The 15,457-nt window shown below is 40.8% G+C and overlaps 1 protein-coding gene across 3 annotated transcripts; it reads left to right on the top strand.

The window, feature by feature from the left end:
• The first annotated feature begins 931 nt into the window (after positions 1-931).
• CIMIP5 (ciliary microtubule inner protein 5) lies at positions 932-15,403 on the top strand. 3 transcript variants are annotated; one of them, XM_072332794.1, is made up of 4 exons: positions 932-1,037; positions 9,606-9,740; positions 11,217-11,256; positions 11,878-15,403. In XM_072332794.1, the coding sequence occupies exons 1-4, from the start codon at positions 985-987 to the stop codon at positions 12,067-12,069; spliced, it is 420 nt and encodes a 139-aa protein (XP_072188895.1). In that variant the 5' UTR covers positions 932-984; the 3' UTR covers positions 12,070-15,403. The 3 variants fall into 3 exon arrangements, with proteins under 3 accessions (XP_072188895.1, XP_072188896.1, XP_072188894.1); XM_072332795.1 differs by lacking the exon at positions 932-1,037 and adding an exon at positions 9,052-9,174; XM_072332793.1 differs by lacking the exon at positions 932-1,037 and having other exon boundaries at positions 9,327-9,740.
• The last annotated feature ends 54 nt before the right edge of the window (positions 15,404-15,457 follow it).

The following is a 15,457-nucleotide window of genomic DNA, read 5'->3' as shown; positions in this document are numbered from 1 at the left end:
TAAAATCCCAACCACATAATGCCATGTTGCTACACATCCAAATCATGAGGACATCATCACACATCTCACACTGTCCTGCCTCTTGATCATCTTCTCCATGCCAAAACCAGCGAGGGCCTCACCAGATAGAAGCATCTTCCAAAACAGTGACTCTGTCCCACACTGACCCTGATGCTCTCTGCACTATTGGCCACGTGCAATGAGAAGTGAGCTGAAGGACCAAAGCATATGGGTGAAATCTGTAAGGAATTATTACATCTAGGATGAGATAGCCTGGCTATTTGCAAATTAAAAACTAAAACAAAGCCCTGCTTGCAACAGTATCTTAGTATCAGTTGCAGAAGGGAAAAAAGGTCCATTCCCAGTATATCCATTGAAGGCTGAAGCCTGCTGCAGTGGGACTTTCAGAACAGCGCATCACTTATTCCAACAGCTTTTCTCAAGTATTTGTCAGTAGAAGTTTAACTTAAATAATGGCTACTTTTTTCAAACAAAAGATGAGAAAATTACTATGAACTGGCAAGATAGAGTTTTCAAAACACACACATAATGAGCAAATTAATTTTTATATGGTTTTTTAATGGAAGAACTCATATTCTACTGAGTGCTTACATGAAGATCCCTTAGAACTGTCGTGCACTATCTTCTATGATCACTAAGTCAAAAAATACCCTCTTCCTACTGAGTGATTTACTGACAGCCTTCAAAAATAAAATGCTTCACCATTTAAATACTGAGGGTAAATTTGTCCTTCTATTTATTGCATTCATTCTTTTGTTATTAAACCAGTTAGTGCACCAGTTTAGAAAATTCCTCAGAACATACATTTCTATGGCACAGACATTTATTTGAACTGTAAACAAAAGCTGAGGGTTGCCATGGTGTGATCTTTTGCTCAAAGTCTGTTTACTTCTGTGAGCTAACAACAATACCAATAGTGGAGTCCATAAAACAAAGTACAAAACTAAGCAGCCGCTACTCACCATGGCACTGAGAAGCCCTTATTCGAAGGAAATGAATACTTACCATAAACAAAGGTATGTAGAAAATCAAGTTAAACTCTTATTTATTATTATTATTATTATTAATAAAATGGTAGTTGAATATTTCTTCCAAAAGAAAAGCTTTAGAAAGAAGGACTTGGGAAAATGTGATTGTTGTTTTTCTAGTACTCTTGCAAAATAAAGTCTGTGCAAGTTAGGACATGCAGCCTAGGTGAACATCCATGTTCTGCCACATTAAGGAGATGCTGGACGAACAGCAACTGGCAAAGAGCAAAAATCAAAGAGACAGAGCACAGCTTTAGCAATGGTTATTTCCAGAACTGATTCTCATTAACTAGCAAAACTGTTCGGCTCACATGAGCTGCTCTCCTACTGCAAGTGTAATAAACGTTTCTGCTTTTCATTTGAAGCTAATGGCAGAGATGATATTTTTATAAATAGACTTACAGGAAGGCAGTCTAAAAACATCCATCCTCCAACTGACAGATTCAAGAGTATAAACATAACTCAAACGAAAGAAAAATGGCTGAAATTAAGAATATAAACCATAACAAAGAGGGGAGGAAAAAATAAAATACATCTTCCTCCAACACAGGACTGGAATGATTCCTTCTAAAAAGCCCAGCTACTCCCTTTATTCGTCAGTAATTTCCCCCTTAATAAGAAAACCAATAACAGGAAAAAAACATAGAATCATAGAATCATAGAATTACCCAGGTTGGAGAAGACCTTGAAGATCAAGTCCAACCGCAGCCTAACCAGTACCCCATCTCTAAAAAAACCTCTGCTAAATCATATCCCCGAGTACCATATCCAAACGGCTCTTTAACACATCCAGGGATGGCGATTCAACCACCTTCCCGGGGAGCCTATTCCAGTACTTAACTACCCTTTCTATAAAGAAGTTCTTCCTAATATCCAACCTAAACTTGCCCTGGCGCAACTTGAGTACATGCAGTACAGTTGAGCTGGCTTTACCTTGCTCTCCATCTTGGCTCTCCAGATCCCAGAAAAATATTGGAAACCCTGCTTCTCATTCATTCAAGATTCACTGATCTCATTATATTTCAGATGAAATACTTCCCATTGTACAGGCCAGCAGTCTTTGACAAATCACTGTTGCTGAAAAGTTCCGTAGATGTCTACTTGGAAAAGGTTGCGAGATGCACTTTGGTCATCTCAGGTGCTGTGATCAAAGCTGGATTTTTAGAGAGGCACAAAATCCTCATACTGTATAGTATGCATGCACATTTATAGATTACATTGAAATCTCATATGAAAAGTAAGATTAGGTCTTGCCCTTTTCCCATCAACTGGTCAACTGTAAGAAAGTAGGACTTTAATTCTGCAACTGTATTTTCAGTTGCCTAGCTGCCTAATTCTGTTTCAGAAATGTTCAGACTTTCAGCATTCAGAAGACCAGTTCATTCATATCATTTTGGTAATCCAAGGTTTCCTAAAAACAAAGACCTGTCTTGAAAATCATCTTTACAGCCAGGCTTGCATTCTCTTCAATAAAACCATAAGACAGTCTTCAGTGAAGCATCCGTTGCAATAAAATTCCCATCTGAAAGCTGTTCCATTTCTGTTTGGCTGCCCTGGCCACAAGATCTTGGACACAGCTGTGTACTTTCGTTTTCACCTTACTGTTTGGGTATTGGTACATGAACTGTTGCACAACTGAGCTAAAAATACAAAACTTCAAACACCTCCAGGAAGATTTCACATTCTTTTGGCTGTCCATTTCTTTAGGGAACAAAAGTTTCCATCTCCATTAAAAAGAAAAATAAAAAAATAAAAAATAGCTTACTACAGCCCTAGAAGGAGTGAGTCTGAACTGAATGAACTAAACAACAAAACAGCATAGGTGACGACAATCATGTCTCAGATGCCTGTGATTTGCCCATTTGCTCCACTACTTGTCATTCCAGGTCTTCTGAACCTTCTATCTTAACTGTGCTTGAGCAACAAGACGGAGTCAGATCAGACAGGGACAGAAAATTGCTTGAGTTAGGTAAAGCTCAGACAGACCTGTGCAACACAGGCAATGAGCCTGGTCATCAGATCTGGTTCAGTCTGGTGCAGAGAATGCTTCAGGGAGGCCCAAGAGCAGTCTTCCGCTATCTGCAAGTAGGTTACTGAAAGGACAGAGCCAGGCTGCTTCCTGCAGCGCACAGTGGGAGGATGATAGACACAAGCTGAAAACAAAATGTTTCTGACTACGTATAAGGCAAATTTTAATCTTCATGAGAACAGTTAAGCAGTGAAGCACGTTACCCAGTGTGACTGTTGTCTCCATCCTTGGATGTTTTCAAGACCAACTGCAAAAAGCCCTGGGCTGATCTCATCTTATAGCTGACTCTGTTATGAGCAGTATGTTGGGCTAGATACACCTTGAGGTCACCTGAATCCTCCTGTGGACTCAGGGAATGTGTTACCAGGTACTGGGGAATCAAAGAAAAAGCTGTAGACAGAAAAACCTGCATCCAGTTATGAAAACATCCTGCCTCTAGGAAGAACCTCCTTCCAAAGCCTAACAGTCAGTGTTGGCCAAACAGGAGCCTGAAGGGTGGTTTAACACAAGCTTCTATTTGTACATTAATAGAAACCTGCAAAGAAGATGGTAAAAGCTTTATAAAAAAACAGATAAAGAGTATAACTGACGTGTTCAGATGAGGCTTCCCAATTTTAGACTCTGACACTTACCTTGAAAATACTAAAGGGAAGGGGCTCATTTGTCAGCCAGCGAAACTGGCAAATGTTAAGAACATGAACCCTTCATTTAATATCTAGAGAAACATTTTAAACAAGCTTTAGGCACCCAGATTCAAAACCCAGCTAACATGAAGAGAATCTGTCTATCTTGCAGAGAAATTTTGGTATCTCACATCAAAGCAGAAGTTAATGTACCTTTCTGAATACAGCGAGCAAGTATAAATGAATTATGCAGTGTCTTAAAGTAGAAACCAGTAAATAAGCCCTTAGCTACTGCAGGATATAGATAAGGGCCAGAGGGCAATAAAAAAAAAAGCATCTTGAACATTAAAATAATGTGATACACATCAGAAATATTGCAACTCACAATAAAATATCTATGTAAGAACAACGGTGCACCAGGCAACAGAGAAAATTGAGTCTCAGTAGTATATGTGAAGCAGCACTGTTATAAGCTGACCTGCAAGTCGGTATTAACTGTTCATAGAAGCAGAACAGTTAGTATTGAGGATGCAGAATCAGAAAAGAGTAAGGCTACATGAGATTTCTGAGGTCAAGACTGCTGCCTTAGTACTAAAGCAATACGAAGAGGAGCCTTTTCAGGAGTACTTAACCACTTTTTATATAACATATATACAGTATGTATGATTTTATATACAGTATACATATGAGTATGTATGTTTTATGTATATATATATTAAAGCTATTAGTGCAAGAAAAAAGAGGATAAACAGAATAAAGCCAAGCTCTATAACACAATTACAAGAGCTCCCTGCCCTGGTAAGGACATGACATGAACAACTCTAATTGAATCCTAAAGATAATTTTGGCTGTCCAGGCAATTCTGTACTTCTTCACAAGGTCTAGCCTCTATCCAAGCATGTGAAATAGCAACTGAGAACTTCAATAAGACTCAGCCAGTGAGGAACATTCCTTCCTTTTTTGTTTCTTTCTCCTGAAACCGATTCTTCTAAACATTCCTAGTCCCATACAACCCTTCAGCATCCCTGCACAAAGTCCCACTACAGTGCCCATGAGGCACGTTTAAGAAGAAGCCTCTCACAGTGCCTTCCAGCTTTATCAGACTATCAGCCTAGTTTGCAGAATACTGATTGAAAACATACCATAATACAGATCGCCCATATTGTCAAGTTATTCTGCTTCAAGTTGCAATTTTAACTATAATTTGCTTTTGATACAACTAAAACTGAAAGGGTCTGCATATTGCATGGAATAGCCACAGTTGAGTGTTTTTTTCAAGTGAACAATATTTTCAAATGAATAACTTTTGTTTCAAGTAACTGCCTATCAGTAGCTAGCATATTTTGCAACACTCGAGGCAAGAGGAAAAAAAAATCCCCAACAGACTTCTTACAGCTTCAATTTCATTTTGAAGTGTCAGACTCTGTGTCACTGCAGACACTCTGCAGCACTCGTAAGCTGCAGCACAACAGACATTCCACTTTCCAGGCTCGCTCAGCTGAAATCCCATTAAGACAAGAAGGAAGTTTATACTTTTCTGTCAAAGCTCCAGTGAAATTTAACAACAAATGAGGCCTTTAACCAAGTGGCAATGTAGCCTTCACTTAGAAAGAGTTTTACTCCAAGCTTGTTGTTTTCAGGACTTTTCATTTTGTCTACGCAGAGCAATGTAGTTACTTCTTGTTGAGAGACCAAGCTGTACGTTGCTAGTAGGGTATCCCACCTCCAGGTTTTCCAGAGCCCTTGTTGGTTAATACCCTTTCCTTCTCAGTTGGGTGCTCAGCATCCTTACACTGAATATCTAGCATCCTGCCCTGCCAAATGCACCATGACCCTGTTTCCACATGGCAGTTTTGTCTGACTACAGCGATCTTGATTCATTTGCTGACAACAGTGCAGATGGCGCTACTCAGAGACTGGCAGCACTGCCCATGTAGAAAGATGGTCATGGGGGTTTCCATTCCATTTGCGAGGTGTTGGTCTTTCCAAACGGTGAAGCACTCTCCTCCAGCTGGTGAACTTGCTTCTGCCTCTTATTCAGATGTGACATACTGCTGCCCCTCTGCTTCTACATTTGTGTTTCTTAGACTTCTGCAGATACCTCCCATCAAATGCAAACTCTATGAAATGAAAAACACTTTCCTGTCCATTAGGTCATGGATCTGATCTTCACAGATAATGCAATACAGTTGTGATGTTTCTTCTCTTTCAGGTGAGTTTGCAGAAAGACAGGCAAGCATACCAAGTAATTTCTCTTAAATTCAGGATAATACAGGAAATAAGGAAGATAGGAAAATACAGAAATCCTTCCAGCTCCCTTTTACATGGCCTGAACTATTTAAAACATGGTGAGCATTTGGCAACACTGCCCTTCAAATTTAGAAACGCAGCTTTCAGGGGAAAATTCACTACAAAAAACAAAACCTTTTTTTTTTTTGTTTGGAAAACCCAACTCAGAAATTGCACCTGGATGAGGAAATCAAATACAGGCACAGGTAATTTGGTCTTCTTAACTGTTTAATTTAAATGCTCAGTTGTGAAAAAAATGTATGTTTTAAAAATAAGCCAGAGAAATCTTGAATAACTTGTACTGCAATACCCTCTTGTGGCCATATACTAATAGTTTATTTAAACACCTGAAGCTTTCTTCTCCCTAAAAAAACCCTAAAAAATCCTTTTGGAAGGAACCAGCTCACATATTTGTTACAGACAAATCTGCATCATCATCACTTGTCTGGCAGTAACAAAGGGATAACCTCAGTTATGCTCTTCTTCAGCATAATGGGCCTGACACTGCTTAATAGAGAAACTAATACCAAAATAAACCCTTAAGCAAAGGCACCATCTCCTACAGTGGCACTCATAACAACATTTTCAATTCTCATGTCCCCAAGCAGAGAAAATAAAGATGCTATAATCAGTTTTCGTGGATACATACAACATGAAGCCACAATTAACATTAACCTACTCTACTGCAGGATGGAAAGAATTATGAAGTGGATCAGTTGTGTTAACCCAAATGAGTGCCACTCTTAAATTCCCAACGTTGTTATAAAAAACCCCCAAAACTAAACCAGCAGATGATAATATTAGAGAAAACAGTTCAATACCTGCAGAACTACTGAGCTGTTAGTATATTCAGTGGCCTGAATCGGCTACAGGTTTGTCCAGTAAGGAACCCAGAACAGTCCCCAGAACTGTCACCATTAATGGAGACCAGTTATGAGAACACAGGATAGTTTTTAAAGTATTTGCTCTTAGTGTTCTGTTTTTGGAACAGCAGCTGTTTTAAAGCCATATAAAAGTCACAACCACCACAAAACGTATTTAGGCAGCCATTATCCCACTCCCATCTGCAATTCCCACAGAAACAACTGGCACAGGATGAAGTGTCCAGCCGATGCATGTAGACCTATAGATTATATTTGTTTAATGGCAGAATTGCTAACTGGTAAAGACTCCATTCTTTTCTGAGGTTGCAGTCTTGGACCTAAATATCTGACTTTAACCTACTAGCTTACTTTCAAACAGACATTCCTGCTTCCCAGCTGCATCAAAACTAAGTTATATCTTCTGTAACTTTGCAGACAACATTCAAAAGAACAGACTCTATGCACTGGCCAGCAATGTTCCCACACAATTTATTCAGTGACTATAACAAGTCATTTGGAAACTATATACTCAGATGATAATCATTTTTAGCTCATTTTCATATTTAATTTGCATAAAGTGACTTGAAAGGGGCAGGGGGGTACAAGATAGAAGGGGACAGACTCTTTAGTCTGTTGTGACAGGACCAGGAGAATGGCTTCAAACTAAATGAAGGGAGATTTAGACTGGAAATAAAGGTGACATTTGAGGCATCATGAGGCACTGGCACAGGTTGCCCAGAGAGGTGTTGGATGCCCTGTCCATGGAGGCACCCAAGGTCGGGCTGGAAGGGGCTCTGAGCACCTGATGGAGCTGTGGGTGTCTTTGTGCACTGCAGGGAAGTTGGACCAGATGGCCTTTAAGGATCCCTTCCAACTCAAATGATTCTATGAAAGGTTATAATAAAAATAATTGAAGAACTCTGTAAACGCTCATTGAAAAGCATTCCATTCACAGGAATAGCATTTCCAGCAGGGTCTTTCCCTGACCTGATCAGAGGCTGAATTCCTACATTGCACTGGTTAATTAATTGGGTCTTCCAAGCGTGCCTCAGGTTCCTTTCACAGCAGTTAGATGCCGCTAAAATCACACTCTTAACTATCTATCTGCCTACAATCCAAGAGAGGATCCTGGAATGAATAAAAAGCTTCTGTAGGAGGAACAGAGTCAGCTATGAGGCCTGGTTGGCGAACAGCTCATTCCTTCAGTTATAGGGCTGTGTGGACATGTGACATTTTTTGTTCTTTTTGGATGAAAGAGGTGGAAAAAAACTTTAGGTTTCAATTCCCTCAGAAAAGACAACAACACAGACAAAAAGCCTACTAAAATTGCATTCCAATCCAAAGCAAACATTTTGTTTTGACATCGATTTTTAAACTCTTCTTAATTTATGTTATTGAAATTTTTGAAGTCGTGGTAATTTTTCCAAAGACAGAAATATCTTTTGCTCAGAAATGTCTACATGAAATGTCTGGATTGTTGTACAGTTACAGCTATTTTAAATTACTCCTTACTTGCCAAATTCAGCGTGTGCTTCCCAATAGCTCCAAGTAAGTACACTTCCCCCCCGCCCCCAATAAAAATAAAAGAAAGAAGAAAACAAAATCCCTAAAAAACAGATTAGCATTTACTAGGAAGTTGAGGCACGAGGCTAGAATTCATCTGGATCTGATTCCCACGACTCAAAAACAAGTCAGTCGAGAATTGAAGAGGAAATTTATACTTAAAATGGTCTCATTTTCTGCAAGGTCACCAGCACTTGAGGAAGTGACTTAATATCACAAGGGCCAGCAGGCTGACTGTAAGGCTGACAAACCGACATTTCGGACACTGTTTTGAAAATTCTCCCTTTTTTATACTAATAGCTCCTGAAAGTTCATTAAAAAGAACTTCCCATAGTTGCTTAATATCTTCTGAAGAAATCTCTGAGCACTTTCAAATGACTTTTTATGATCTTCGGATGCTGTTCTTTAAATCTGAAAATAAGAAGCTTTAAAAGCACAACTGCATTGGAGTATCTTCTTTCAAACAAAAGAGCTCTGCTCAAACAGAGTTCAAGGCCTCAGCAGTTGCCTGCACCGGGTTTCTGCCCTCTTTCTGATGAATATTCACAAGCCAGCTTGGTTTCCAATGGAGACAGTAAACACATCAGGGAAAGCAGCAGCTTTCGGGAGGTTTTGCTTCTGCCACAGAGCTATGACAGAACTCCTCCTGACAAAGTCAGCAGCAGCCCTACAGCATGCTCTGCATTAAACCACGCTTTGCTGTTCTGCATGAACATAAGGTGGTCTCAGCTGCAAGCAGCACACATCACCTCCCTAAGGTGAGAGCTTGCTGCTTACAGCTGGAGGCCGATGGCTTTCAGTAACAAGTGTTTCTTACAAAATTTCTACCACAGAAACTTGTTCAGCCTTCATGCAATGAAGCAACACAGAGCAGCAGGAAATGATCATTAAGTAACAAGGAAGCAAAACAGTGCTGAGCGCTGCTCGTCAGAGCCAGTGTGTATGCTCATTTTCTTAAAGCAGACCAAATCTGCATCTGAAAGAAAGCGCTGGGAGAGGAGGAGCACTGAAATCACAAACAATAGCAGGTTTAACCTTCCTAAAGTTTCAGTAGCTCTGTTGTGAGTGCCAAAATGGACACGTTGGAAAAGGGTTCTGGATTCGGAAGGAATACCTTGACTGGTTCTTGGCATCCAGCAAGCAAAGCTCTGGGGCAAACAGCCTCAGCTCCTCCTCTGTCTCGTGGCAGCTCCTGGCCTGGAAGAGCACACCTGGCTGCTAAGCACAGGGCAGAGGAGTGGGCAGCACTGTGGCAGGACCAGGTACAGCAGGATAAGGTCTGGAGGGAGTCTGTGGAGGCTGAAAGGAGAGGAAGAAAAATCTGGTAAGTCATTTGTTTCAATTCACCCCTCTTCTGCTCATCTTGGCAATAGTACTGATGCTCCCTTACATCCTAGGGCTTCATCCGAAGCCTACACTATCAAGCAAAGTTTTCTTCTGCAGGATCCTTGGATCAGAATCTACCACCTTAGCATTAGAAAGATTCTAACGCTACATTATCTCTGTTCTCTACTGGGCAAAATCTATGCCGATAACTCCTGGCACACTGAAAAAGGTGAAAAAGAGATGCAAAGAAGTGCATGTTTTATGTCTTTTAGCTTTATAGGGATCTCCACAATGATTATATAAATGTGCCAACCTTTATAATTTATTGCAGACACACTGATATTATCGCCACTTCTCATATTCTTGGAAATGGCTGAAATGGAAGTTGAACGGAGTGTTCTGCCAAAACATGATTCTGGATTCCCAATCTGTGAATCTCCTGAACGTCCCCCACAAGCCACATGAAGACAGGAAAATCCCATTATTTCAGGGCTTCAGCAGAAAGAACGGCCTGCATACATGTATTCACCAGCTACCTGAAAGAGACAGACATTAAGATCCTCTCTGTCTGTCACGTAACTTGTGAAGTGCTTCTGTTCATACTTCACTACACAACACAGACATAATTCTTACAGGAATATCTTTGGTAAAAGTAAAAATAGCTCCCGTTCTGCCTATGCACTAGCCAAGCAGACAAAAGAAAAAGGCAGAGAATGAAGCACACCACTTTTAGGATGGCTTTAGGAAGGGGAAAGAAACCATCTGAAAACTCCTGTCCTCCTCAGTCCTTCGGAAGAAACTGAGATGATAGTTTGGGTTTCTCCAGTGCCTGCTGTGTTCTCTGGCTCTTTTTGCCTGAGGGAAAGGCTGAAGCCTGGACTCTGACTCACACAAAGCCTGGGCTGTGGCTGCAATGCTGCTGTCCCTCAATTGTACACTCAGGACCATTCCCAGTGGGCCCAAATGTTCCATGCCCATTCTGCAGCAAAGGCAACAGGAGAGATGCTACATCTGCACATGCCTATTGGGGTTCACAGTCACGGATGTCAGTGCAAACCCACGTTCATGTGTACTTAGGGTAACACATCATACAGCTAACGCATGCCCTGCTCTCCATCCTTGGCAACAGAGGCAGAACTCTTGCACGAGGGCAGGACAGATATGTGGACAGATGTCTAAAGACAGCACTGCTGCTGACATGAGGCTACACAGGCTACAGTATGCAGTGAACTGTCCTTTGGCTCCTCATCCCCATACCAAAGACAGTGATGGGAAAAGCTCGCTATGAGTTTGTGGTCTGAACTGAAGTGGGTACAGGTAAATGGCAGAGACCCAAACTTTTCACAGTAACGAGCACCTTACAGTGATGTCCAAACCTGGTATACTCATACAGTGTTCAACGTAGCAAGATGTATAAAATAGGGACCAAAAAAGACAAAACATTTTAAACTGCAATTTTTCCTTCTGTTCCAAGGTACCAGAACTGGAGTTTCCTAAAGGACTATGACCAAATGGTAAGTTTCAAACAAATGCTTAACTGTAATCCAGGTTCTTTTTAGCTTGCACCACTTCAAAGGACACTAATATTTTAAATGGAGCATATTTTGGCATAACTGGCAAATGTTTTAAGACTAAAATCTTTAGGAAAACAAAAGAGAACTGAGGTGTCATTCATCTTCCATAAAGGAATACAGTTTTGTGCATGCCTTCAGTCTGCTCCAGTATATATAACTTCATGCAGAGAAAAGTGTTAGAAGAACCTGCTTAGGGGAAAACAAAGTGTAAGATAATGTCATACTAAAATCCAAGCCACTACTAAAAACAAAACGAATATCATCCAACATCACGACCATTCCAGAGCAGGCTAAATTCTTTCTCTCCTGACATTTTCAGCAGCATATTTATAAATGATTCATTTCCCTGTGCTATCTTATTCCCAGGAAAAAGTGATAGGAGAACTTTTTACTGTATTTCTGCAACCCTTCCATGTGCATTCAGGAAGTATTACGTGCTTACACCTTAATTTTCAAAAAGCAAAAGAGCTGATGTTAGTAATAATCTCTATAACCTGAATTTACAGAAGCAAATGACGCAGCTGTGAAAACTCCAGCATTAATGTTCTTTGTTTCATCCAGGGTAACAAGAAGGAACAGAAGCCACTGCCAGATTGTATGTCTGTGTTTTCAAACACGGTTCCCAATTCCACCAACCAGAACATTGGTAGTAGGATGAATACGGAACTTGGCAAGATGCTGATAAACATGGATTACTTCTTCAGCAGGGGAGCACAAAAGAGGAAACTTGAAGATGACCTCCAGCTTTCCTAATGCTTAAAGTAAAAATGCCGGTAACAAAGCAAGTGACAGAGCTCTAGCTAATAGACTCCTTTCAGACTGAAAATAGCAGGTAACAAATTCCTCATCTTCCCTCCGAGATCAATAGTGCTGTCCTGCATGGAACTTTTTCAAGAGCAAAGACGTATGTTGCCAAGCAATGCCTAAGAAGACAATCCCTCTTCAGATTTGAGGTAACTGGGCCATATACAGTGAGTCAGGACCACAGATCCCATCCATCTTCCCATGCGAGGCCATTGTAACATTGCTACTAACATCAGAAAGAGAAAGTTTAGAGCCTAAGGCAATTTCTTCCTGAATTTTTACCTCCTGAAAAGAAACAATTGATGGAGATCCGCGCAGATGAGTTGCACTACAAACAACATGATACAGCTTCTGAAAGTCAGTGTGATAAAATGCAGCAGGTTGTTGTATTTCATGTATTTAGCCAAGGATTCATCAGCTTGTCACCTGTGTGTTTAAGCTTGTTCTAAGGAGTAAGGTTGAAGAAATGTTAGATGTGTTACGTGCATTTTCAAGCCTCCCTGCCGAGAAACCTGAGCCAGGCTGAGTCAGGTTATATCCTTATTGTCACCATTCTTTAATTTAACAGGTTTGTAGCTCCTAAAATCTGCGGTTACCCAGGGAAATCATAAGGCTAAATCGACACAATACTTACAACCTGTTCACTAATGTATCTGGATGCAAAGCTTGTTTATGATCTGTTGTTTTGGAGGAAAAAAACAGTAACCAGCAGAGCATGGGGAATGTACACACAGTACCTGCCTCCATAGGTTGTATGTAGTGTCTGTAGAACCATGTTCAGCCCTAGCTGAAAAACCAGCACAGAAGCCATTAGCCCTGGTACAACAGGAACTCAATGAGCTGAGGATAAATCATAGATTCATGGAATCATTAAGGTTGGAAAAGATCACTATGATCACGCAGGGATCATACCAACCCATCCCCACCGTGCCCACTGACCACGTCCCTCTGTGCCACATCTCCACATTACTTGAGCACCTCCAGGGTGGGTCAGTGACTGCACCACCTCCCTGTGCAGCCTGTGCCACTGCATCAGCACTCTTTCAGAGAATAAATGTTCCCTAATATACAACCTGCACTTCCCCTGGTGCAATTTAAAGCCATTTCCTCTTGTCCTATCAGTAGTTACCTGTGAGAAGAGGCCCATGACCTCCACCTTACTACTCAAAGAGGGGCCTCACCAGTGCTTAGTACAGTGGAGAGGTGTTTCCTCATGCTTCACAGCTGAGTCTATTTTTGAGGCTGAACAAGCAGCTGAAGGCAGTTCAAAAGCACAAGAGGTGGACTGGAACAGTGTGATCACTGTCAACATCCAAGTGGTCTCTAGAAAAACAAAAAACAGTGAAAGAAGATCCTGCTCACTGAAGCCACAGCAGCAAGAAGTTCATCTCCTGGCTTCCTCAGTAGCTGAGAACCAGAGGATTAAGGCTTTCAGGATGGCAACTAAATTATCTGGAGAAGAAAGAAGATGGCATCACAAATGCAGTTCATGCAAGGACTGATGCCATTTTCTGTGCAGACATGGAAAATGGAAACCTACATTTACAACAAAATAATAATAATCTTGCTGAGCTAAAATGCCTTCTGATTTCTTCTAAGAGAAGAAAGCTGCAGCAGGAACTGCTTTTATTTCAAGTGCATCTAGTGGGAACATAGCAAGCTCCACGTTTTCTAACCTGCAGATGGCACTCACTTCCCACCAAGTAATCCACTGCAAAGGGCACAGCAACGGCATTGCACAATACCTTCCTAATTTCTAAGGGCATTAAATAGTTCCAGATTCTCAACAATGTTTGCTCTGTATGAATCCAGAGAATCCCTCTCCCAGAGAGGCCCTGCAAAATGGATTGCACAGGACGGAGGATGGTCACGGCACTGCACTTCATCCTTGCACTCAGTACTGGCACTGCTTCAACTGAAGCGTTTCTTCCAGTTTTGGGCAAAACATGGAAGGTGCTGCTCTGAAGACATGGGCACTAACGAGTCTTGAGAAGCAAAGACTGTAAACAGAGTAGTTTGGCTATGAGGATACATTAAACAGGTTATTACAGCTTAACCTGAAAAAATAAAAAGAGAATGGGAACTGAGAAATCTCTACCTTTGAATGTTAAACACACACAGCCATCAGGAACGACATATTTAACAAGGCTTGCCTGTTAGTGTGTAAACTGCAACTGAAGCAGTTTTCATCACTTATCTGATCTTCACTGGAGTTGCTGGAATCAGCAAACATGGCTTTTCAAATCATATCCAAAAAGGATTTAAAAAATCACATCAGTTGGGTCAGACTGGAATAAACCACATCTCTAAAACCCACATCACCTCATGTTTCAATGAGCGCACATTCCTAGTCTTCTGGTTGCTACAAATCTTTTCACTGCATCCAGATGTGCCTTTTTCAATCAGAGCCCCTCTGAAATCCATCCTTACCGCCTAGTCTGTAGTGAAAGTAAGTTAACACCTTGACTTTGTGATAAAGCTAACTGAAATGCTGCTGGGATACTGGTGGGCAACAACCTGCAAAGCAGCAGCTCCTCTTACCCTCAGAACTCCACTCACATTTCCTGCTGAAATCTAAACACTTGACATTGCAATGTAATATCTCCAGTAAGAAAACAGCTGTTTATAGAACACAAAATTCCCATATGGACAACTTATTTAGTTCAATTACTACGTGTTCGTTTGAAATTGAAACTCCTTTGTGCTGCTGCTGTTAGCCCACCCCTGGCACCAGCTGAATCATCCTGAAGTTACTTTGCCTCTCTCTACTGCGTACAGCAACCTTCAGCTGCTGAGGACTCAACCAAAGCTGCCATAGAACCTGTGAGCAGAAAGCAGTAAACAGGTATTCTGTAGACACTGTTTTCTTCTCAAGTTCAGCGATCATTTTTTTCTCTTACCAGAATTAATTTCACCAACAAATCTTTATTTACATAAGCAGAGACACTGAGAAAGAATGGATGACAGCAGCACTTACATTTGTAAATGGTCGGTGGAAACTCCATTTATTAAGGAGATTGTAGAGATACTAAACTGCGCTGTAAGCCTCTTGTGAAGAGTTTTTATGATGTATCACTCGTGCTTCATGGTTTTATAAGAGGGTTTTTTTTTCTTTCCTTTAGCTGCCAGATCTCAAAGAAGAGATTATCTGTGTTTAGAGAATTCATTCTCTGTATTTCTTGCAGTTAAAGAGCACAAGTGGGTCGGAATTTGGATTTAATTCTGGAGTTAGATCGATGGCTTTCTCTTTTAAGGACTGTTCCCAGTGCCTCCAATTTCTCATTTCAAGCTCTTCTCATAATAAAAATGTGTGAAATTGATCATATTTTATAACAAA

The sequence above is a fragment of the Excalfactoria chinensis genome, chromosome 3 (genome assembly GCF_039878825.1).
Source record: "Excalfactoria chinensis isolate bCotChi1 chromosome 3, bCotChi1.hap2, whole genome shotgun sequence".
In the NCBI taxonomy this organism is placed as follows: domain Eukaryota; kingdom Metazoa; phylum Chordata; class Aves; order Galliformes; family Phasianidae; genus Excalfactoria; species Excalfactoria chinensis.
Note: the sequence above shows the minus strand (reverse complement) of the source record. Positions and strands in the feature narration are given on the sequence as shown.

Excerpts from the sequence above, each read along its gene's own strand:
- CIMIP5 (XM_072332793.1), top strand. The coding sequence starts at position 9,490 with ATGGACACGTTGGAAAAGGGTTCTGGATTCGGAAGGAATACCTTGACT. Across the intron at positions 9,741-11,216 it reads AGGAGAGGAAGAAAAATCTG|GTACCAGAACTGGAGTTTCC; the intron begins GTAAGTCATTTG and ends TTCTGTTCCAAG. Across the intron at positions 11,257-11,877 it reads TAAAGGACTATGACCAAATG|GGTAACAAGAAGGAACAGAA; the intron begins GTAAGTTTCAAA and ends TGTTTCATCCAG.